General features: G+C 49.6%; 1 protein-coding gene across 1 annotated transcript in view; it reads left to right on the plus strand.

The window, feature by feature from the left end:
- The window catches only part of RGS22 (regulator of G protein signaling 22), a 56,284-nt gene extending 34,870 nt beyond the window's left edge, over positions 1-21,414 (plus strand). Inside the window, exons 16-27 of the mRNA XM_064154024.1 lie at positions 1,207-1,299; positions 1,798-1,964; positions 5,212-5,374; positions 5,985-6,143; positions 9,745-9,906; positions 12,053-12,232; positions 13,696-13,857; positions 16,315-16,422; positions 18,028-18,130; positions 18,776-18,880; positions 20,336-20,492; positions 21,337-21,414. Of these exons, the coding sequence (XP_064010094.1) occupies positions 1,207-1,299; positions 1,798-1,964; positions 5,212-5,374; positions 5,985-6,143; positions 9,745-9,906; positions 12,053-12,232; positions 13,696-13,857; positions 16,315-16,422; positions 18,028-18,130; positions 18,776-18,880; positions 20,336-20,355 (1,422 nt within the window). The 3' untranslated portion in view covers positions 20,356-20,492; positions 21,337-21,414. The remainder of the gene's footprint in view (positions 1-1,206; positions 1,300-1,797; positions 1,965-5,211; positions 5,375-5,984; positions 6,144-9,744; positions 9,907-12,052; positions 12,233-13,695; positions 13,858-16,314; positions 16,423-18,027; positions 18,131-18,775; positions 18,881-20,335; positions 20,493-21,336) is intronic.
- Positions 21,415-21,853: the final 439 nt, after the last annotated feature.

Raw genomic sequence — 21,853 nt, forward strand, 5'->3', positions numbered from 1 at the left:
AGGTCTGCTTTGTATTTTGTTCAGCTCTTGGCTCTGCCCTTCCCCTTTGTTCTCCCGTTCAGCAGGACCCATTTGGCCCTTAACGAAACGAGATCTTTTCTCAAGAATTAGGTGAGTCCAAAATAGCTCCTCCAGGATATGGTCAGTGTGTCTCTGTCTTTTATCTTCAAATGAAAGGACTCTCTTTTTCTCGTTGACTGTCATCCTGCCTCTGGCTGCTTTCTGTTTGAACTTCAGGGAAAATGTTCTGAATTATTTCCTAGCTACTCTTAAATTTGGAAAGGAAAGAACACCCCAAAGCACTTTAGGGCAGCGGAATACTGTCGGGCTGAGCCCGAAGGCATTCAGGTAACACGGCCATAGGGGCGGCATTCGCATTTAGGCAAAGGAGTGATGACTGTGAATCTAAAGACTCTCCTGTCTCTTGACCAGCAGCACCGCAGCTCTCTGTTCGCAGCGGTGAGCAAGCTAATCAGTGTAAGGCACTGGCTCAGTTGTGCTAACCGTCCTAAACCCTCCAGTGCAACGGCTCAGTCAGCTGGCAGGGCACAGATTGCTCCTGCTTGCTGCGGGTTACACGGAGAGCTGCTCCGGTTAGATAGCCGAGGTTGAGTGATGTTTAAATCTGTCAATACTTCACCCACAGTGGATTATTTTAAGGCATTGTCTGCTATAAAACTAAGGGCTGAAGGTCTGAAAGCTTTCACCTTCGTGGTTTAAACACAACAGCATCTTTCCTGCCTGAAATTTCCATTTCTGGGGCTCTGTGGCACTCTCCTCTGGACATTTCTCGGGTGAATCACAGTTTTCAGTCATGTTTCTCTAGTTCTTAGTGGCAGTTTGCCATGCAGTTTGCTGGTATAGAAGGTTGGGTAACTGGCACAATATACTCAATACATTTCTTACAGACACAATGTAATGCAGCAGTTTTTTCACATGCAAAGTTCTTTCCTTACAGCTGTAATCAGGTTGTTTGGTGCTGTCCTGTAGAAATCCACATGTGATCCTGCATGGATCTGAAAACTTTGTCCTACAAGAACTTGGAATTGTTTGTCAGAAGGATGTGACTTCCAGGGTCTCCTAAACATTAGCCTGGTTACTGGCAAATATCTTCTCTATCTCCTGTCTCTGGCAAGCTGCCCGCCCAGTTCCCTGTCTCTCTATAATGTGCGCTGTAGGGATGACCTAAGATATTGTTTTTATTAGGTGGAGTTGGTGGAAGAAGCTCGACAGCTGGACTCTGTGTACTTTAGACAGCTCCAGGCCTTGCATCACGAGAGTGGTTCCAAGAAGGATGAGGTAAGACAAGTACCTACTAACACAAACAAACTCCTTCTCTGTCAGACAGGGTTAACGCTTTGAGTCTCCACAAGGGAAGGCAGGCTACAGGGCAGAGCACAGGAGCAAGCAGCCAGTTCCCATCATTCATTTTGGGGAATGATGGCAGCCAATGTGTTCCTGACAAAGGCAGGTCTTCTGTCACTTGCATCCACATCAGACCACTCTATATGACTGCAATCCACGAGACAGTTTCCACTGGTCTGTGGAATGCATTTTGGGCCCTTAATCTTGTGTAAATACCTCAGTTTCAAGTAAATTCAAGGGATATATTGGTTTATTTGCTCACAGATCCTGCACATACTGGTCTGTTTGAAGCAAACAGAAAACTAAAGCTAATTAAGAGCTGGAGCCTTTAATTCAACCTATTGAAACAACAGTTGTTTAATGCTTATTAGACTGAGCAAAACACAGAGCTGAAAAAAGCAGCTAAGCAAACGAAATGATTTCTTCCCTCAGAGTACTGTTGCCAGCACTGCTCTGCCATCCTGCCCTGGTGCTCTGAAAGAAAATCAGCACTCAGGTCAAGTTCCCAAAGAACTGGGAGGTCCTAAGCTATCTGACCTGATCCATGAGAAAGAGAAGCTAGAGCAGTTCCAGGCTTTCCTCAGCAAGCATTCTGCTGGGTATGTTTCCTTATTGTCATTGCTGTACCCTTCTGTCAGTGCAGTCTCTGCTGGGGTCTGGGCTATCTAAACTTTCACAGATTTCAGCTTTTCTCCAGAATGTCTCTCTGTGTAGTTATGAAATACACATGCACACTTCAGACAACTGAGCCATTTGGGGATAAGAATTACCCTGTCATAACATGTTTGCATTGCAGAGCTGCTTTCAGACTCTGCTTTGATTAGTGGCAAACCCCCGAGTGGAGCAATTAGCCTATAATGAGTAAAAACTTCTCTTTTTCAGCACAGATTCAATTTAGGACAATTTAAAAATGTAAAGCTGGATGTTATAAAAAAGTACAAATAGAAGACAGCCACATTATGCTCACAGTGTGAGAGCAACCACAGCTTTGTGTTTGCACTGATCTGAACAAAATTAAGTGCTGGCTCCTAGCAGATACAGCTTGTGCAGGGGTTTGGGAAAAGGGAACCCACTTGCCTAAAAGATCCAACCAGAAATTACAGCAGGAGTAAATGTGAGCCTGCCACCTTGCTAGCAGGAGTAATGTGAGCCTGCCACCTTGCTAGTAGGACTAAATGTGAGCCTGCCACCTTGCTAGCAGGAGTAAATGTGAGCTTGCTACCTTTCTTTCACCCCCTTTCACCCCCTCTCTCCAAGCCCCACACTAATCTCTGCCCTGTTTTAGGAAAAGACAAATACACCTCCAAAGTAAATGCCAGCAAGTCCTGAAAACTGCCACTTCTGCCCTTTAAGCTGGGGTCCCCTGAGCAGATGCTTTGCCCACTGCCTGTTGCTTCTAGTCAAGCACTTCTATCATTTATCTGATACTACTCAGCTTTTGCAAAGTGTCCAGGGGTAGGCATCTAGCACAGGATTCATCTGGCCAAGACTCAATGTCATCACCTCTGCTTATCATCATGGGTTCCCTTAGTAGTTAGAATAGACACTTCTGGACACAATTGTTCTGATCTTGAAGGCAGCATCTATCCCAGGTTTGGAAGGGTCATTCCTTTTGCTGGCTATTTCTGCTCACTGCCTACACACAAAGCTTGCAGACACTGAGTTCAGATGGAAATTCTTATGCTGTGGGTGCCTAAGGTCTAGTGATTCTGCCTTGGCTGTCTAACCCAGTGGTCTCCAAACTTCTGTGACTGTGTGCCCCATCAGTAGGAAATTCCCATCAGTAGGAATTTCTTGGCATGCACCCTCAGTGTGTGTGCATTTCTTTTGTATGAATTATATTCACATGCCACTGAAGTTTTAATGTTTTCCTCCTGCTTCCCAACGAATGCCTGGCACAGCCCCTGGCGTGTACATACTCCCTCAGTGGAGGTCACTGGTTTAGAGTTCCTCTCTAACTGGGGGAAGAGTAGGAACCAGCAGAGAACCAGGCACTGGCTAGGGTGGGGTCCTGGACAGGTACCCTGTGTCCCCTCTATGATAACCACAGACAAGTCCCATCTTAAGTGACAGGCATTAAGAGAAATGTTCCATTTATGCTGAGTTTTTCTTTTGCAAACGTTCCTGCTGAACCATAGAATCAGCCAGGCTGGAAGAGAGCTCCAAGCTCATCCAGCCCAACCTAGCACCCAGCCCTGGCCAAGCAACCAGACCATGGCACTAAGTGCCCCAGCCAGGCTTGGCTTCAACACCTCCAGCCACAGCCACTCCACCACCTCCCTGGGCAGCCCATTCCAATGCCAATCACTCTCTCTGCCAACAACTTCCTCCCAACATCCAGCCTAGACCTGCCCTGGCACGACTTGAGACTGTGTCCCCTTGTTCTGTTGCTGAGTACCTGGGAGAAGAGACCAACCCCACCTGGTCACTGCCTCCCTTCAAGTAGTTGTAGAAAGCAATGAGCTTTGCCCTGAGCCTCCTCTTCTGCAGGCTAAAGAAGAGAACCTAAGCCAAGCTCCACCCACTGCTACTCTGTTAAATGACTGGGGAATGGCACAGGATCGCAGGGCAGTCCTTCCCGTGAGGCAGTAGGTTAGCACTTGGCAGTCTTGTCAGCCTGGCTGTGCACATGCTCCTGACCTACTGAAGAGAAAGAGCAGTGGAGTATGCTCGGACAGACTACCTCTGGAAATGGTTTAACCTCACACACTTTGAGATTAGAGGTTTTGCTTTGCCAACGAGATGGACACATTTGATCAGGTGGCAAAGGTAGATGCCAGCAAGTAACCATAGGGCATAGTGACTTGGATTGCATACATCTGGTGAACCAGCAGCTTAGAAAGCTTCAGTCTGAGTAGAAGAAGGGTCTGGGAGCATCTCCACAGGCTTCTGAGAGGCAGACATCTGTCACTGAAGTGGTCAGACGCTTCGGGAAGCCTCACCTAGAGGTGAATGCTTGAAATGCCATTTGTTCACTGCATGAGGAAGGGAGCCAGAGTCCTCTGGAGTTAGTATTTCCTGCTGCAAGTACAGTGGGTGTCCTCAGGAAAAGGTACAGAACAGTCACGTGAATTCGGCTGAAATCACTGGTACATCACCTGTCCTGTCCTCTGGTTTAAAATCCAGCACCAATACATGCTCTCTGAAACTAACTCTGAACTGATAGTAGCCACTCAAATGCTTATGAGCCATGCACAGATCAAGAATTGCATGTGCAGATTGTTTGTTGTTTACCATGAAGAACAAACTAAGTAGCAGAATCAGTGAATGATGAAATAGCCCACAAAAAGCCCTAGAAACAAAACCTTCCATCAGTTGGTTTTGTCTGCTTGACTGCAGATTGACTTCAGCTTGAGCACTTCTGCAGGGGAGGAAGAGGATGATTCCTAGGGCTGAGGCTCCCAGTGGTCATCCCTGCTCCTCCCAGATAGTCGACTCAATGAGGAGGCAGATCAGGTGGTGTCAACTTGTCTCTCGGTGGCTTACAGCCTGCAGTACTCATGCATCTCATCTTCATTCTCTCTGGCAGCTCTGCACTATGGCTCTGGTTCACAATCCCTGCTCCATTTAGCAGCAGTGCACTGAGGAAGTTCCTCCTCTTGGGGTATCCCAGAAGGGACCTTAAATGAGGTCCCTAAGACATGTGTTTGATCTGCCTGTTCAGTAAGTGCCATGGTGTCACCAGATGGTGCTAGCAAAGGAAAAACGACATCAAATTTCAGTCCAGTCTGACCTGGTATTTAGGACGTGAGTGCTTTGGTGGCTTGTGGTCAAACTGATAACGGCTTAGAATGCTGCTGGTGTTCCCTCATACTGCAAGAACACTCTGCTTGCATTTGCTTGCAGCGTGGATCTCACGTGCTGGCTGGATATCGAACAGTTCAGACAGGTGCTCCACCAGGATGAAGAAAAAAGGCAGGAAAAGTCTGAGGAAATTAGAAGCAAATACTTCAATGAAAAATACTTCTTTGGACCTAACAGCCCTGCCAGCAGAGAACAACAAGAGCAGGTACCGGTTACAGAGCCCTTCACAAAGGACAGCTGCACTGGTGTGGCTGAGAAAAGAGTCCCCAGGAAGTTTGGTCCAGCTTTTCCCCAGGCTCTCTCTTCAGAGCTTGCCTATATTTCTTTTTGCCATCAATCTGGTTCTGTTCTGGCTGTGTGGATCTTCTCTTTCCTGTTCAGGCTCTTTCTCCCTTGTCCTTACAGAACATCTCTCTTAACCGTGACCTGAGAGCAGAGCCAGAGCGTGCGCACCGCAGCTCAGCAGAGGTGTCAGAAAGCTTCGGGGCAGTGCCTGGCTGCAGGAATCTATTTTAGCCCCTCTGTAAATCCGCAGACAGCAAGTCTGAGCTGTGCTGCTCAGCTGTGTCTTGATGCTTAGCAAACTGACTTGGTAGAGCTGGGGTATTACTGGCTGGAGTGCGTTCTGTTACAGGTAGGGACAGATGTCATCTGTTCCCTTTTATGCGAAGTCCATGTGAGCCGTGGCTAAGCAGGCACTGAACGCTTTGCTCCAGCTAAGCCCAGGCTTTGCTAAATCAAGGATGTAGAGAGATCAAGGACTTGGGGTGTACACAAGAGCTTATGTCATGTTTTGTTGTGTTTGGATTGCTCAGCTAATGCGTTCAGGCAGAGGACGGGGACAAATCCCTCACCATCAACTTCCAGCAGCAGTTCTGCTCCAAGTTCAGCGCCGAGTCCAGAGGAGATTAGAGACACAATGGCTGCCCTTGTTCCTGGCCGCGGAGCGCTGCGGGGCGCAGGGACCCGCACAGGTAACTAACAGCAGCAACACATCCAGGCACGATTCTGTTTGGCTCTCAACTTACCACTGAGATAAAATGGTTCAGAAGAAAAGCAGGCCCCAACTCACACGAAGCTTAGGTCAAAAGAGATGCTGTGGCATGCACAGATTGAAGCATTTAGCTTGGTAACTGTGGAGGCAATTCCTGTGAAGGCTTAGTCCAACTGACAGTGTTATTAACAGAGCCTGAATCTGAGTGAGCTGGTGTCAGTTCTGCTGCCAGCCAGGCTGCCAGGGGAGTAAACCAATCTTTGCTGCAGTGCAGCACTCTGCACATGACATTTTGCCTTGGCCATACCCTGGCACACAGAAGTGCTGCTGTCTGTGAAGGATTTGCCCAGGGGAAGAAGGACCTAAGCAAGTGGGCTTCCTACGCTGTGTTGTCTCTTATGCTGTGCATGTACTCCTGCCCTTAGCCTGTGGACCACCCTCTCAAACAGCTGTCAGATGGCCATAAACCTGCACCCATGTCTGCACCAAGCTCACAAGCTGCTTTTGTCCATGGCTTGAGGCTCTGCCAGTGCTCACTCAGGACAGGAGAGGTGTGCTGGGTTACTGGAGTTACTGGGTACCAAAGCCACCTCAGGCCAGGCTGCTGCTGGCAGCACTGCAAGTGCTTCCTGTAGGACTTTCCCAGTGTTGGTTCCCGTGGTTCCTGCTAGAGTAGTTCCTGTAACGTGCAACTCAAGTTCCAGGAGAACAATTTCAAGGTGTACTGATTACAGTGGGTGCCTCTGAAACTAGACTATAGGGTTTAACACTGCAGTGAGCTCCTCCCTTTGCCCCGGCTCTGGCCTGGACTTACCTAGGTCTGAACACTAGCCCATGCCTCTTCTTGCACCTGCTGCACTGTGCTGGCAGGGAGAGCAGTCCTTGCAGCTTGGGAAATGCTGTGTTCAACTCCAATAAACACTTTATGTGAAATGCATACCTCCAATGAGCTTTTAGTCTCTTTCGAACTCCAGGACTGCTCTTTTCTTTTTCGTACTGCAAGTTCAGAGGATGAAAAGGTCCTTTGAAGAAAGTATTTTAGAAGAAATGAAACCAGATGACATTCTCCACTTGGCTTCATATTTCACAGTGACCAAACTCTGTGGGCATGCTATGTACTCGTTACTCAGAAAATCTGCCCTTGATTTGAGGTGTATTTGTGCTGCAAAGAAGCTGCAGGATCAAGTCTGTGTTTCTGGTATAGCTGTCCAAAGGAGCTAAAGACATTTCATAGTCCACCCCAGGAGAAGCCCAGAATTTGTTCCTTACATCAGCAGCCCCTCAGAACATCCTGAGTAAGGTAAAGCGGGGGGAGCACACAATGGGGCTGCTGTTGCCTCTTGCCTTCCCTGACTGCCCAGTTTACATGAGCATGTGTTCACTGATAGCTGAGCAAGGGCTGGCATTCAGTGTGGGTCCCCAGCCAGCTTCAGATCTAAAGGTTCCTATAACATCAACTGTTCTGCCACTGTGGGCTCAGTCATTACAGGGCTGGACACGAAACAAGAGGAGGTAAAAGGTACAGTGATTGCCTTTTGCCCAGCCTTAGGTAAGGGGCCTCGCTGGCTACCTGCCACGCCAGCACCGGGAGAAGACAGCTAGGGTGTCACAGGCAGAGGAGGCTTGCCGTGTTCCTTGTGTCTTCAGTTCCACTCTCTTTTCTGTTTGGACCTTGCACATCATCACAATTTCTCTGCTGAGAGTGTGAGGCCCAAATGCAAGGCCGTCAAAAGCAGGCATGATTTGTTACAGTGAGCTGACTGCTCACAGCAGTGGTGAATTTAGCTCTCTGCTGGATGTGCGTGGTAAAGTTTTCTCCCTACCTGGCTAGAGAGGTCATAACTGGAAAAATGCAGCTTTTAGTCTGGGTTTGGAGCACTCTTAACCCTCCTCAGACTGGTATTGGACCCTTAATTCACATTTATCTGTATTTTGCATGCAGTGGACTTATTGGGACAAGCTGTTCATTCCAGCATCTGGGAGTTTATTTATTATTGTGAGAGGATTATGTGCAGACACAAAAGGGAATGTGAAGTATGCAGCAGAGTGGGCAGGTTTAGTCGTATCTCACAGTATCTGTTTCGTTTAGAATTGTGTTTTAATCTCACAGCACTGAGATAATATCAGTTTTAAACATCTTAAACCTTTGTCATAATACATTTCATCAGATGGTTGCCAGTTTTTCCTTCTTGAAGTGCAGTGAACTCTTTGTGGTTGCCAACATACGAGCTGTGTGCGTTTGTTCAGCTGACCTTTCAGCGTCTGTTGAAATCACGCTGGAGGCCTGGTCGCCAATTCTCTGTGCAGAGCATCAGCTCAGAAGGGATCCACAGTGCTGCTGGGTTCTGCTGGCTGAGTTTCTCTGTCTGTGTCAGGAAGATGGTAGCCATCCCCTGCGCTGCTTCAGGGCTGCTGACTCATGCAAAGAGCAGAGCTCATCTGCTAGCCTCAGGGTGAGAGCACTGTTTTCTGCTTCCCTTCAGGAATATGCTCCAGAAGTAACTGTCCCCCAAAATTCCCAAACCTGAGAGCATGTTTGGAGAACCAGAAGAGGACTGAGAAGACGATGCTCACCTTCTTAGTAGTGATGACTTTATTTTAGCCAAGGGCCCCTCTGGCCAATCACTCTCTAGCCAGGGTGGGCTCTCATCCCTGGCAAGCTCTGTGGCAAAACATTAAGTGTAACTTCTATTTTCCAGAGAGGCTGCAAAACCAGCTTAGAGTCAGGTGAGATTTCCAGCGCTTCCTGCAACAACTGCAAACGCTTCTGTCTCCTGCTGAGCTCCGAGCAGCACCACCCCTGCAGGACTTCAGTTTTACCTCACTGCCAGAGGCTCGCCTTCATTTGTCTGATAAAGGAGGGTGCTTGGCTTGCTGCTCAGTGACAGCAGGAGAACTGTTTGTTCAGGAAGGCAGGCCAGCCTGAACCTCACTTCAGACTGCCTCAACAGAAACCATTTTGCTTCCTCCACCCTTCCCTGGCTGCCTACCACTCTGTGCTTTGCAGCATGAAGGTTTCTAAAATGTCCCAATGCCTTTAAATTCTGTTTTACTATTGGTAGCTTTGCTCCACAGGAGAGCAAGCCCTCCAGCTTCTGTTTGTGATCATGGCAACACATTTCAAAGCTCATATTGTTGGTGAGATCCCTGTCAGAAGCATTTTACAGCTGTAAGCTGTGTGGTTTGTCTGTTCCCTTTTCTTTGTTGTTTGTTTGCACAAAACTCAAACTGTTCTCTAGAAAAGTAGCCCCTTGCCATAATCAATAACAATAGCTGGTTCCATACTTTAGAGTATGCAGTCATATGGTCTAAATCATTGTCAGTCATTTCCTCTCCCATCATGTCGTCCAAAAAATGTTGCCCAAACCAAGCTGGGAAGAAAGAAAAAAGCAAAGCAAAAAGAGGGAAAGAAAGAAATGAAAGCTGGGCACATTCCGCTGTGCCTGTGGCACAGGCTCCTAAGCTGCTGAGAGCTAGGAGCACTGCAGAGCTCAGGATCAGGCACTTTACTCCAACTAATGCCTTTGCTAGTGCTGCTTGAACCAAAGCTTATCTGGCACATTAATGTCTTCTTCTGGCAGCATCTGGGCACTCAGTGTCTGTCTTCATCCACTGACACCATTGCCTTCCGCCAAGCGCTGCTGAACCCAGTGACAGCAAAGGAGTTCCAGTGCTTCCTGTCCCTGCGGGGGGAGCTGCTGGAGAACGGGGTGCTCTTCTGGCAGGAGGTGCAGAAGTACAAGGTATGGTGGGCAAAAGGAGCAAGGGCAGCAGCGTGCAAATGACACACCCCGGACTGAATGCAGAGTCACCATGGACATGTCACTTGTTCACCATTCTTTTGTCTCTAGGATGCTGCTAAAGCAAAAATGTTCCCAGAGAGCAGAGCCTGTCACGGGTTCCTGAAGGAAGCCTGAGTGCACATGGCAGGCAGGGAGCTAAGACTGGCTAACATGCCCAGAAATTCAGGGGTCAGCACAACTGATGCTGCAACTCCCCTGTTCCCAGGGGCCAAACTCCCCTCAGAGAGGCTCCCATCCCTAAGCAAGGAATCATGGAGCGAAATGCTCTCTCGGCATGCTGCTGTCTCTTTTGGATAGAGAGCTTAGAGCAGCATGACATGAAGGCACTTGGAATTCCGTGCCATAAATCCTGAGAGCACTCCATGCTATTTTCAGGCTTTTCACTTTTCATTGCCAGCTTGTGGAAGACATGGAGGCTTCCTGCAAATCAGTGTAGAGCACAGTGTAGCTGTTTTCTTTGTGGTCTGCTCTCTGAAGAAAGCTTTCATTGTTTTCTGCCTCACTGAGGTTAATTCTCTTTATCTCCTCATCAAAAGCACAACCTGACCACACTTTTACGTGCATGCAATTTGTCATGGCTGGCAGCTGATGCTCTTTATAGCAGCAAAGGGCTGGAGCAGCAGAAGCCTTGTGGGTCAGGCTGAACTGGAGAAATGCTGCCAAAGTTGCGGGCAGCACTTTGCACAGGGCATGCTTGTGCTGTCTGAGCCCTGCCATGCCACCACTTAGCCAGAACTCCCTTTAGGAGTCAGTGACTGCACTGCTCCTCACAAGCCATCAGGCTGCTGGCACATCTTGGGAAAATGGAACCCAATTTATTTTTCTTAAACAAATACCATGGTGTGGATTGCTCCCATCTGTCCTCTCTGCCCGTGGCTCATCCTTCTTTATCGCATGGGGCTGGCCATCTTCCCTCTGACTGCAGCTCTCGGCTCGCTGTTCTGTGCTAGGCAAGCAGAGGAGGCCAAAACATTAGAATCACAGGATGCATCAGCTTGGAAGGGACCCTTGAAGGTCATCTGGGCCAAAGATGCTTTTATGGTGCCTTACTGCCTCCGTTGTAGCTGTTATCGTTCTTCTTTTCCTTCCCCAAACTAGGAGGCATTCACAACAACCCAAGGCAGCCCTCCCACACCACACTGCTGAGGGAAAGCCCTGGTTTTAATTTCTTTGCAAAGAAAATATCCAGCTTCCCCCAGCTAAGCTAATGGCATCTTCTGCATGCAGAGAGCCCTCTTCCTGAAAACCCTCTGGGGTGCCCCCTGTGTGCCCAGCAGAGACACACGAGACTCTCCGTGGGCTAGAGACGTGTCTCAGTGGGTGTGGATCAGTGCAAAGCTGTGATTCAAAGCGTCCAAAGGAAGCTCTTGGAATTACTTTTCCTTCCTCTCCAAGTCCAGAGCGTGAGTTCACAGTGACAACAGTGTCTGCAAGGACAGTTAGGTCACATCAAAAGAAACAGATCCCCCTGCAGGTGTTCCTGTGAGCTCTTATCCTCGGGAATTCAGGTTTGGTTTGTGCTCTTTTCCGCACAGTTATCACACACACTGAGGCCATGGGAGCTAGAAAACCTTAGTGAATGGTGAAACAAGCAGATTTCAGGGACTGGAAGGTTGTGCTGGTAGCTGGAACTGTCCCCTCTTTTGCCAGCATTCCTGGTTGTAATGTCTTGTCCCCGCTAAAGAGTTCCTCTCTTGGAGTATTTGGAGCAGATTTGTGCCCAGGCCTATGGCAGTCACAGCAGGGTCACCATGGGAAGCAGTATGTCTCACACCTGCAGGGGTGCTCCTCCGCTCAGAGATGCTTACTGGCGGCAATGGACCTGGCTGAATTCAGGGTGCCAGCTCTCCTGCTCCATCAGAGCATGCAGGCAGAGCTTGTCAGCTAAAGCAGTGACTGCTTTGCACCTGCAGCTGCAGAAGAGCTCCCACTCATGCCCTAACTCTGGCTTTGCCCGCACACGGTCTGTAGGAATGCTGCCCTACACACTGGAGGGGGTCTGTTGGATCACTGTAGTAGGGGCACCCTGTAAAAGGTCTTGTCTCTGCCTCTTCACTGCCTGACAATGCTATTTTCCACCTTTCAGGACTTGTGCCATTCTCACTGTGATGATGCCACAGTCCAGAAGAAGATCACAGCTATTATTGACCGCTTCATTAATTCTGCCATCCCCCCAGCTGTGCAGATTGACATTCCAGCTGAACTAGCCCAGAAGATTTTGGAGCACAGGAAGGAACTAGGACCTTACGTTTTCAGAGAGGCACAGGTAAGAAGCTGAGGGATCTCTGCAACAAGTCTGATAGAGCCTGTGTGCCTCATTGTAAGGACAGTCTCTACTGCCTGTGGCAAGAGTTGCACTTAGTGCATAAGCCTGGCCATGAAGGAGTAGACTACAGCCATGCATGTCAACGAAGATTGCCTAGTGGAGCGGGCAGAGATGTTGCAGAGAGCTGTGGCTCAGTGAACTGGACAATCTCTGGCAGCGAGAGATCCTGGAAAGCTGTTGGCCAGCTCTGTGCTAGGAATTCTGGTGGTAAGAATGACTTCTGTCACTGTTCTTAATTGCTTGCTCTTGGCCACATGGTTAATGTCAGAGAAGTAATCTGTAGGTAGAAAGCTTGCAGCTTGTGGAGTTTCTGAAAGCATGCAGGTGTAAGGAAAGCACAAAGCTCAGTTTACTGAGCACCCTGCCCTTGCTGCACAAAGTACACATGATATAGCTGGAGACAACTTTCTCTCTGATCTTTGTCCTAATCAGGCTGAATAGGATTTTGTGAACCTTTACTACAGACGTACTCTTCTCTTATTCCCTCTTACTGCCTTCTCTTCTGAGCCTGAGAAAGCCAGCTCCCCTTGCTTTCACACGAGACAGTCACCGACACCGTTCAGCACCAGCTGTGGGCTCCTCCAGTGCTTTGATCAGGAAAGGTGAATGACTTGTCAGGGAAACAGAAGTCTCGGTGCAGCCTGTGTAAACCCCAGTGAGCCCCAGAAATGTGGCACAAACCCAAGGGAAGAACTTGGCCAAAAGCTGTGACTGGAACATGACAGTGACCATGTCACTTCCAAGCGCACCGAGCCAGCAGCAGGGAGCACCCTTGGCTCCTCTGAAGCCAGGTTCCTCAGTGAGGATTAAGCATCTAAACAAGCCGTGAGCCTGGCTGCGTGCAGCACCAGCATCCACTCGGCCCCACTGTTTGCTTTTCTACAATTGTTTTTCTTATTCCAGTTCAAAAAAGACCCTGTGAGAGATTATATCATTTAAAAGTTATCCACGATTTGCTCATAGATCTGTAATGTGGTTTAAGAGGCTTTCCAGAGGCAAAGAAAAGGTATTTCCTTTCCCTCGAGGAGGGAGCAAATGCCCTCCCCAGTGACCTGAGCATCTGCCAGAGCCCAGCAGAGGCTGCTGCAGCCAGCCCGGGCTGTGTGCGAGCAGGCTGCGGCGCGGCGCGGGGGATGCTGTTGGTGAGCTAACGACTGCCCAGGGAAATGTGGCAAACACCAAGTGCCTGCGTTAGGAAGAGCTCTCTCCAGTAACCAACGGGCTGATGAAAAGCATGTGCTGAGCAGAGCTGGGCCGGGCTGGCAGCACACAGGGGTTGGGAGGAGCGGGGCTGTGTGCTCAAAGGGTCGTTGCACTCTCAGGGTGGACTGCGTTTGCTTTTACGGCAAGCCCTGGCTGCTTGCTGCGCCTGGGACTAACTTTCTCCTCGTCTCCCTGTGCAGATGACTGTTTTCGCTCTTCTCTTTAAATTCTGGCCCAAGTTTTGTAAGTTTCGAAGCGATGCAGCCAGTGACAAAGTTCTGCTTGCCTTGGAGAGAGAAAGGGCCAAAAGGACACGAAAGAAGGAGTGGAAAGCAGCCGAGGAGAGGCTTGCAAAGTTTCAGGTGACAGCTGAGGAACTGCACAGAGCCTCCTTGCTGAGCAAGCGCGTGTGAATTAAAACATCTCTTTCCTGGCCTGACCCAAAGCTCCCGAAGTGGTTTTGTGAGAACTGATGCTTTATGTGGGCCCTGGTCCTAGGGCAGTCAGTTCCCAACGCTGCCAGTGTCTATCCAGGTGTTGAACCTGAAGCAGATGAATCAACAGAACACTCCTCCCATTAAGCAGAGGGGAAAATGTGTTTTAGCCATCCTTTGTACCCCAAGAAGAGCCAAAGAGAGGCTAAATATAAACCCAAACCATCTGTGTGAGGTCCGTGGTGTGAAATGGGTACCTGCAGACCTGTTTGCACTTCCAGCAGGTACTGTCCTGCCTTAGAATTCACAGTCCTGGGTCACTGCTGAAAGCAAAGCAGATTGCAGACCTGTGTCTCAGAAGGAGCATTTGCAAGGCCTGCACATTATTTCCATAGCAAGCATCTGCTGATTGCTTTGTCTGCTCTTTCTACTCTCTCAACTGTCTCTCAGCTTTGAGGTGGCATTGTCAGACAGCTCACAGTCAGCTCCCAGACACTTGCAGTGCACTATCAGAACTTGACCTCAGCAGTGGAATGCTTGCCTGTAAAATTGTTTTTCTTGGGATTTCATTATTAAAATCCAATGGATTTCTTCCCTATTGGCCATAGGCTTTGCAAGAGTTTATTTTTCACAAAATGTTTGGCCAGCCTTGAGCAGAGAACATTCCTTGAAGGGCAGAAGAACTGTTTGCCTTGCAAACTGTCCTAAGCATCACTTAAAGGCCTTTGCCCCTCTGCAATCCTGTGTACACCTGAGCTGAGCTATTGCTGATGGTGAGAGCCACCTGAGCACCATGGCCAGCTGTGCCCACAGGAACAGGTGGATGTGTGATCCTCTCTTGTGTTGTCAGACAAAACTGAGGAGTGCTGAAGTGTTGCTCAAGGCCACACACCAAGGTCAAGTGAACTCTAGACTCCAAGAAGTCCAGTTCCTGTCTCCAAAGCAGGCTGCCCCCACACAGGTATGTCTGGCAAGGCCACCGGCAGCCCTGGGCTGCAGGAATGCCATATTTCAAGGGAAGGCACTTCTGTCTTTCCACAGACTTCTCTTTTCCATCTGTTTGTTGCTTCTCTCTAAGACTTTTTTTTGTCTTGTTCAGGTTGGAAGTGACCTGAAAGCTCATCCAGTTCCAACCCCCTGCCACAGGCAGGGACACCTCCCACTAGAACAGGTCACTCAAGGCCTCGTCCAACCTGGCCTTGAACACCTCCAGGGAGGGAGCAACCACAACCTCCCTGGGCAGCCTGTGCCAGTGTCTCACCACCCTCACTGCAAACAACTTCTAACATCCAGTTTCAATCTCCCCTCTGCCAGTTCAAACCCATTCCTCCTAATCCTGTCATTACCAGACCTTGTCAATAGTCCCTCCCCAGCCCTCCTGTAGCCCTCTTCAGATACTACAAGGCCACTCCAAGGTTTCCTGGAAGCCTTCTCTTCTCCAGGCTGCAGAGCCCCAACTCTCCCAGTCTGTGCTCAGAGCAGAGCTGCTGCAGCCCTCTCAGCATCTTGGTGGCCTCCTCTGCACTGGCTCCAACAGCGAGTTCTGATTAAGACTGAGGAAGTAGAGAGCAAACTTGGCCAGGAGGGCACAAGCCTAGGTTTCATGGGGAACAAGTGGGAAAGATGAATTGCCATTCCAAGCTGGGAACCAGGGTAAGACATGTTAGAAGGTGCCAGGCAGTTCAGTAAACAGGCTGCAGGCTGCTCTGCTCGTGTGGAATTACCAGGAAAGCAGCTACTTTTGAAATCTCTTGACAGAACAGGTGCAACAGTTACATCTCTGAAACCCTTCCCCCTTTTTCTGTTGTTCAAAGAATCTGCCCTTCCCTCTTCTCTTGCCTGAGATTTCTGCTGCCTCAGGGACAACACAGCTATTCCAATGATGCAGCACCCACAGAGGATACTGCTAAGTGTTTGTCTCTCACCAGCGACCGCAGTTTCTTCCTGCAGAAGAGGAGGTTCGGGGGTGGCCTCGCTGCTGCCTACAACTACCTGCAGGGAGGCTGTAGCCAGGTGGGGTTGGGCTCTGCTGCCAGGCAGCCAGCACCAGAAGAAGGGGACACAGTCTCAAGCTGTGCCAGGGCAGGTCTAGGCTGGATGTTAGGAGGAAGTTGTTGGCAGAGAGAGTGATTGGCACTGGAATGGGCTGCCCAGGGAGGTGGTGGAGTGGCTGTGGCTGGAGGTGTTGAAGCCAAGCCTGGAAGCCTGGCTGGGGCACTTAGTGCCATGCTCTGGTTGCTTAGCCAGGGCTGGGTGCTAGGCTGGGCTGGATGAGCCTGGAGGTCTCTTCCAACCTGCTCGATTCTGTGATTCTCAGGCTTGGCTTTTTGCTTTGAGTGACTCAGCTATTGTTTACAGCTAGTCATGAGCTTCTCTTGTTGGCAGACTAAAGAGGCAGAGGCAAAACTCAGCAGTCTGACCAACAGTGGTGTGGCAAATGTGACTGGTATGGAGAGAGGCCCAGCTTCATTTCCAGATGGCTATGGATGGCAGGTGAGTAATAAATGCATTGCTACTGATACCATCATCCTATAGAGATCAAATGACCCTGGGAGTGTGGGAGGGTGCAGCTTGGTTTTGAATGCTGCTGTCAGGAGGTTCTGCAGTAACTGGGCATTGCCCTCCGATTCCTGTGTGCATTACCTCGCAGGTGGTTAGGGGGTTTTAAGATGTAGGTTCTAAGTAGTATCAATACCTAACAACACATCCAGCCCTTGTGTGTGCATAGTTAGGAAAGTTTACAGTTAAATGGAAGAGAAGGAAGTTAAAATCTGGATCAAAACCATTTCATTGCATGTGGAATTCATATCCTGAGACGCCTTTGTTTAGGCTTGAGTCCTGTCCTGCTGATGTTGAGCTAATTTAGGAGCTCTGAGTGCTTGCATAGGAAATCTGTCAGAAAATCACCTTGTACAGCTTCCCCTAGAACACTTCTCACTAGGCATCAAATCTGCAGTTGTGTCATTGCAGCACTAGGAGGAGAAGACATGCCACCTTGGGCATAGCAGGGCATCATTCATAGCTCACTTGGCACTGCCACAGTCTGTGCAGTCATGCTATGAGGACTCAGACACACTTTGGCCACCTATTCCATGGAGCTCCTCCTGTGGCATCAGATCAGCTGTGGGCAGAACGCAGAAACAGTCAGGCTGAAACAACCCTGGGATCTGAAACCACAGTGCCAGTGCAAGCTGCGTAGCTGTGCGCACACTCCCACCCCTCGGTGCCCTTGTCGCTTCTGCTTGCACCTACTTAGGAGAATTAGAATCACAGTCAGAGTTGGAAGGGACCACAAGGATCATCTGGTTCCAACCTCCCTGCCATGGGCCGGGACACCCTGCCCTAGATTAGGAACTTGAAAGAGCTGAGTGTGGCAGCAGAGCAGTACCCTGCGCCTCAGCAGGAGGCAGGGAGCTGCAGGAAGAGCAATAGTCTTCTACAGAGCACTTTCTCCTCCCAGCCCCTTTCTGCTACAGGAAGGTGCTAGAAGTTCTTACTGAGCCATGCCACAACAGAGCAGTCACAAACTTCTCATGCTGGAAGGAAAAAGAAGGCAGAAGCACAGTTGCCAGTCTGACTTGGCAGAGTGAGCTAAAATGCACCTGGACCCTGAACTATGGCTGCTGCAGTCTAGAGGGCAACCTTTTTCCTTAGCAAAGGAAGGTTGACAGCTCCAGTTGGTCTGTCTCTAGTGGCAGCAGCATCTTCCTGCAGTGGGCACAGGCAGAAAGCTCTGAGGCTAATGAGACCTCTGTTACTATGAGACAGGACATAGTGGCAGGGAGTTAAAACTCAAGTCCCTACCAGCATGCAGTGGCAGTATCTGGGCGGGAAGGGGCCTGCTGTATTTAGGTTTTGAAGAAGAAAGGGAAGAGAACAGGGCTCAGACCAGGGATGGAGAATACATAAAAGGCAGTATCATACCTGTCAGTGCTCAAACTGCATTTCCTGGCGTTTGGAGATCTGCGTCTTTGCAGCAACACTGTTGAGCCCAGGAGCCCAGTGTGGTCAGGACAGACCTTGTAAGGACATTTCAAATGGACAGGGAACTCCAAGTGACGTGGGCAGCAGGCTGATGGGTTCTAACGGTTCTTGCAGGCCTCCTGGTCATTTTCCAAATACATAGAAGCCCTGGAGCAGGAGAGAATCCTCCTTAAAATGCAAGAAGAGATGGAGGAAATGTCTTCATCACTCCTTACAGGTTGTTAACCAAGCTCTGACATTTAAATCCTATCTAGTTTACATACATGTTGCACCTCCCTGATGTCTTAGAATCATAGAATCACCACACAGAATCTCAGAATGGCTCAGCTAGAGGTGTCAGAGGGACACCTCTCAGCTAGACTCAGCTACTCAAAGCCTCATCCAGCCTGGCCTTCAACACCCCTACCAAGGAGGCAGCCACAGCCTCCCTGGGCAGCCTGGGCCAGACTCTCACCACCCTCACACTCAACAACTTCTTCCTCAGCTCCACTCTAACCCTGCTCTGCCTCAGCTCCAAACCATTCCCCCTTGGCCTGTCTCCAGGCACCCTCAGGAGCAGTCCTTCTGCAGCCTTCCTGCAGGATCCCTTCAGGCAGTGGCAGCAGCTCTGAGGTCCCCCTGGAGCCTTCTCTATATATGCTTTATCAACTCATGTAGAAGCAGAGAGCTGAACCTGTTTTGTCAGCTGTCAGTGTGCTGTGCCAGGGACATTGCATGTCCCTTGTGTCACCAGGTACACTCTCTCAGGACCTCCCCAAGGATGTTGTGATCTGTGCTCCTTAAATAGCAGATGTGCTTGGATAGCACCATGGGATATGCAATCCATTCAGTTTCCCATAATTTTCTTTCTTTCCACACACAGGAGCTTCATCTGTGTCCTTCCCAAAGCCTGGAAACTCTGCAAGATGGAGCACTTCACGGAGCAGCATGACTGTGAAGAGACACTCAAAGCCTCTTAAGAAACAAAGTGAGTACCTGACTGCCAACAGAGGCACCTGGAGATATGGGTTCTTAACAGCTGATCCTCCTACCAGTGCTGATGCTCACTGGAATCAAGTTATCCCACTCCTAATCATGTCTGACTAACCTGCATGGCCTTAACATGAAGGAAAGATTATTTTTGCCTCTAATCAGAATTATTGGAGGGTCATGAAAATGATCAGGGGGCTGTGAGGACAGGCTGAGGGAGCTGAGATTGTTCAGCCTGGAGACAAGAAGGCTCCAGGCAGACGTAATAGCAGCCTGCCAATACCTGGAGGAGCTACAAGCAGGCTGCAGAGGGACTGTTTGCAAAGGCCTGCAGGGACAGGACAAATGAGAGCAGAGCAGATTTAGATTGGGTGTGAGGAACAAGTTCTGCACCATGAAGGTGCTGGAACACTGTGACAGGTTGCCCAGGGAGGTGGCTGAGGCCCATCCCTGGAGATATTCAAGGTCAGGCTGGACAAGACTCTGAGCAAGCTGCTCTACTGGAGGATGTCCCTGCTGAGTGCAGGGGGTTGGACTGGATGACCTTTGGAGGTCCTTCCCAACCCATCCTATGACTACGACCTAATGCTGACCAGATGGAATTTTGTTGCAAAACGGTGGTCTGTGAAAGGTGTCTAAGCTTTCAAGTTAGAGTATTTTAAATGTTAGTGTGAGATGTCTGGAGGAAGCTGTCAGGAACTGCTGGCAGGGGTCTGACACAGCAGGAGATCGTCCCTGCCAAAGCCAAGGAAGCTTTAGGATGGGAGAAACAAGTGGGACTGCAAAGAGCTCTGCTAAAGACAGGGAAACAGATTTTGCCTCAGAGTTTGAATTCCTAGATGGAAGAACCCCCTGGAGCTTTTGTGTTTGGGTTTTTTAAAGCCTTTGCTGAAATCAGATGGATTTAGAAAAGATTAATGGAACTTGGACTAATCCTGCCTGCCCTTCTCTGCTCCTCCTTCCTCCTCCCATTCTGTACTTCAGCACTGCTATTTTAGGCAAGGTGGTGTCCTGCCCTCTCTAGTACTCTAACCACACTTTTCCTGGGGCAGCATTTTCTGCATGCAGCTTCAGAGAGAACTGCAGCGTTGCTCGGTCTGCCCTTGTGTTCCTTCTGCCCTCTTCTCGCCTCCTCCATCCATAATGATTTTCTCTAACTGGCAATAAATTAATTTCCCAAATTTGAGTCCACTTTGCCTGCAACAGAAATTGGTGAGCAATCTTTCTTCCTTATCCTGACTCCCAAGCTTTCTCTTTCCTGTTTTCCCTCTTTTCTCCCCTTGTCCTGCTTAGAGGGGGGCAAAGCAAGTGAGCACTTGGATGGCAGGCTGGCTGCTGTGGAGGGCCAAGCCAACCATGCTTGGTTCTCTCTTTTTGCTGTGTTTCTGGAAGAGCTACTTTGACTGTGTCATCAAGCTGCAAGGCAGAAATGACATTCTGGCACCTTTTGCAGGCAGAGTGAAATCTCCTTGAGGAAGGAAATGCAGAGAAATCCATTAGAGATGGGCAGCAGACACAAACCAAACGTGCATCTCGGGTCTGTCCTTACACTTCCAGAGCAAAGGTGACAGTTTGGAGTGCTACTAAGGACCATGGGACATCAAACAAAGGTAGAAAATAAACATCTGCCACTGTATTGCATATCAACGTGGCTGACACTGAGTCTCCTGTTGCTGATTTGCTTACAAGTGTGAGAGTCCACAAGTGTGCACGGCCCACACAAGTAGGTGGCCTTGGTCCTAAAGAGCTTAGAATCAAACCCAGTTCTGCAGTGCCTCTTGGTACAATGGCCAAGAACTGGATGGGATTTCCATCAGGAGTTGCTTCAAACAGGCTAGCAGGGAAGCAGGAGACTGTCTTTTGTGGATGCAGCTACCCTGCTTGTATGTCCTGGCAGAGGGATCAAGGGAGATCTGGTTCAGTTCCTACCTTCCTCACAGTTTAGACACAGAGTTTGCTTAATGCTTATTTCCATTCCTCCTGTGTTTGGGCTGTTTGCTTGTGTGAGGTTACCTGAGCAAGAGCACCTCAGTGGAAGCCACAAGGGAGTAACCCATAAAATTCCTGCCCCTGTTTTACATGTGTTCCCAAATTTCAGTCACAGTGAAGTTTAACGTTGAGTGCATGTAGCATCTTGCAGTGAGCAGGGCACTGTACTGTGTGGCCTACCACTCACTGCTGTGAAAGGCAAAGAAGAGCTGTGAAATGCCATGAAGGCAGTGCTGTGTAGCAGGGTGAGCAGCACGGGACAGGCCACCTGCTGCTGCTGCTGCTGCTGGGCAGGGTACACGCCAGCGGAGGCTGGAGGGCGGCAGCCAGGCTCTGCTGTGCTGCGTGCTTGCCTCCATGGCGTTTGCAGGCACTCCAGGGACACGTAGGCAAGGCTCATCTCACGCTGGGAGCGCTGACTTGGACCACACCTGGATCCCTGCTAAAATGAAGCCTCTCATACAGCTATTTGTCATGGATGATAAACCTCCTCGTGCATCTGTGCAGCCCTGCCAAACTGTCCTCAGCAGCGGACCAGCCCCCGCCCAAGAGCCACAGTGCCACCACTGTGGTGAGTACCACTCACCTCTGGCAGACTCCACACCAAACCAAGTGCTTTGGTCCTGCTGTGAGCAGCGTTTGCAAACTGTCTCTGTCCACTCAGCGTTATGCCAACCAGTGATGCCCTGCAATTCAGTCTGCAGCTCTGTCCCCATTGTAACTGAGCTAAATCTCTCTGTGGCTCTCTCTGTGTGTGTTCACAGACATGCACAGTCATCTACAGCCCACGGCATAGAAAGGCTCAGGCTGGAAACGACCTCTGCTCCAACCTCCTCACCATGGGCAGGGACACCTCTCAGCTAGACTCAACTGCTCAAGGCCTCATCCAGCCTGGCCTGTAACACCCCCACCAAGGAGGCAGCCACAGCCTCCCTGGGCAGCCTGGGCCAGACTCTCACCACCCTCACACTCAACAACTTTT

This window comes from Pogoniulus pusillus, chromosome 14 (genome assembly GCF_015220805.1).
Source record: "Pogoniulus pusillus isolate bPogPus1 chromosome 14, bPogPus1.pri, whole genome shotgun sequence".
NCBI lineage: Eukaryota > Metazoa > Chordata > Aves > Piciformes > Lybiidae > Pogoniulus > Pogoniulus pusillus.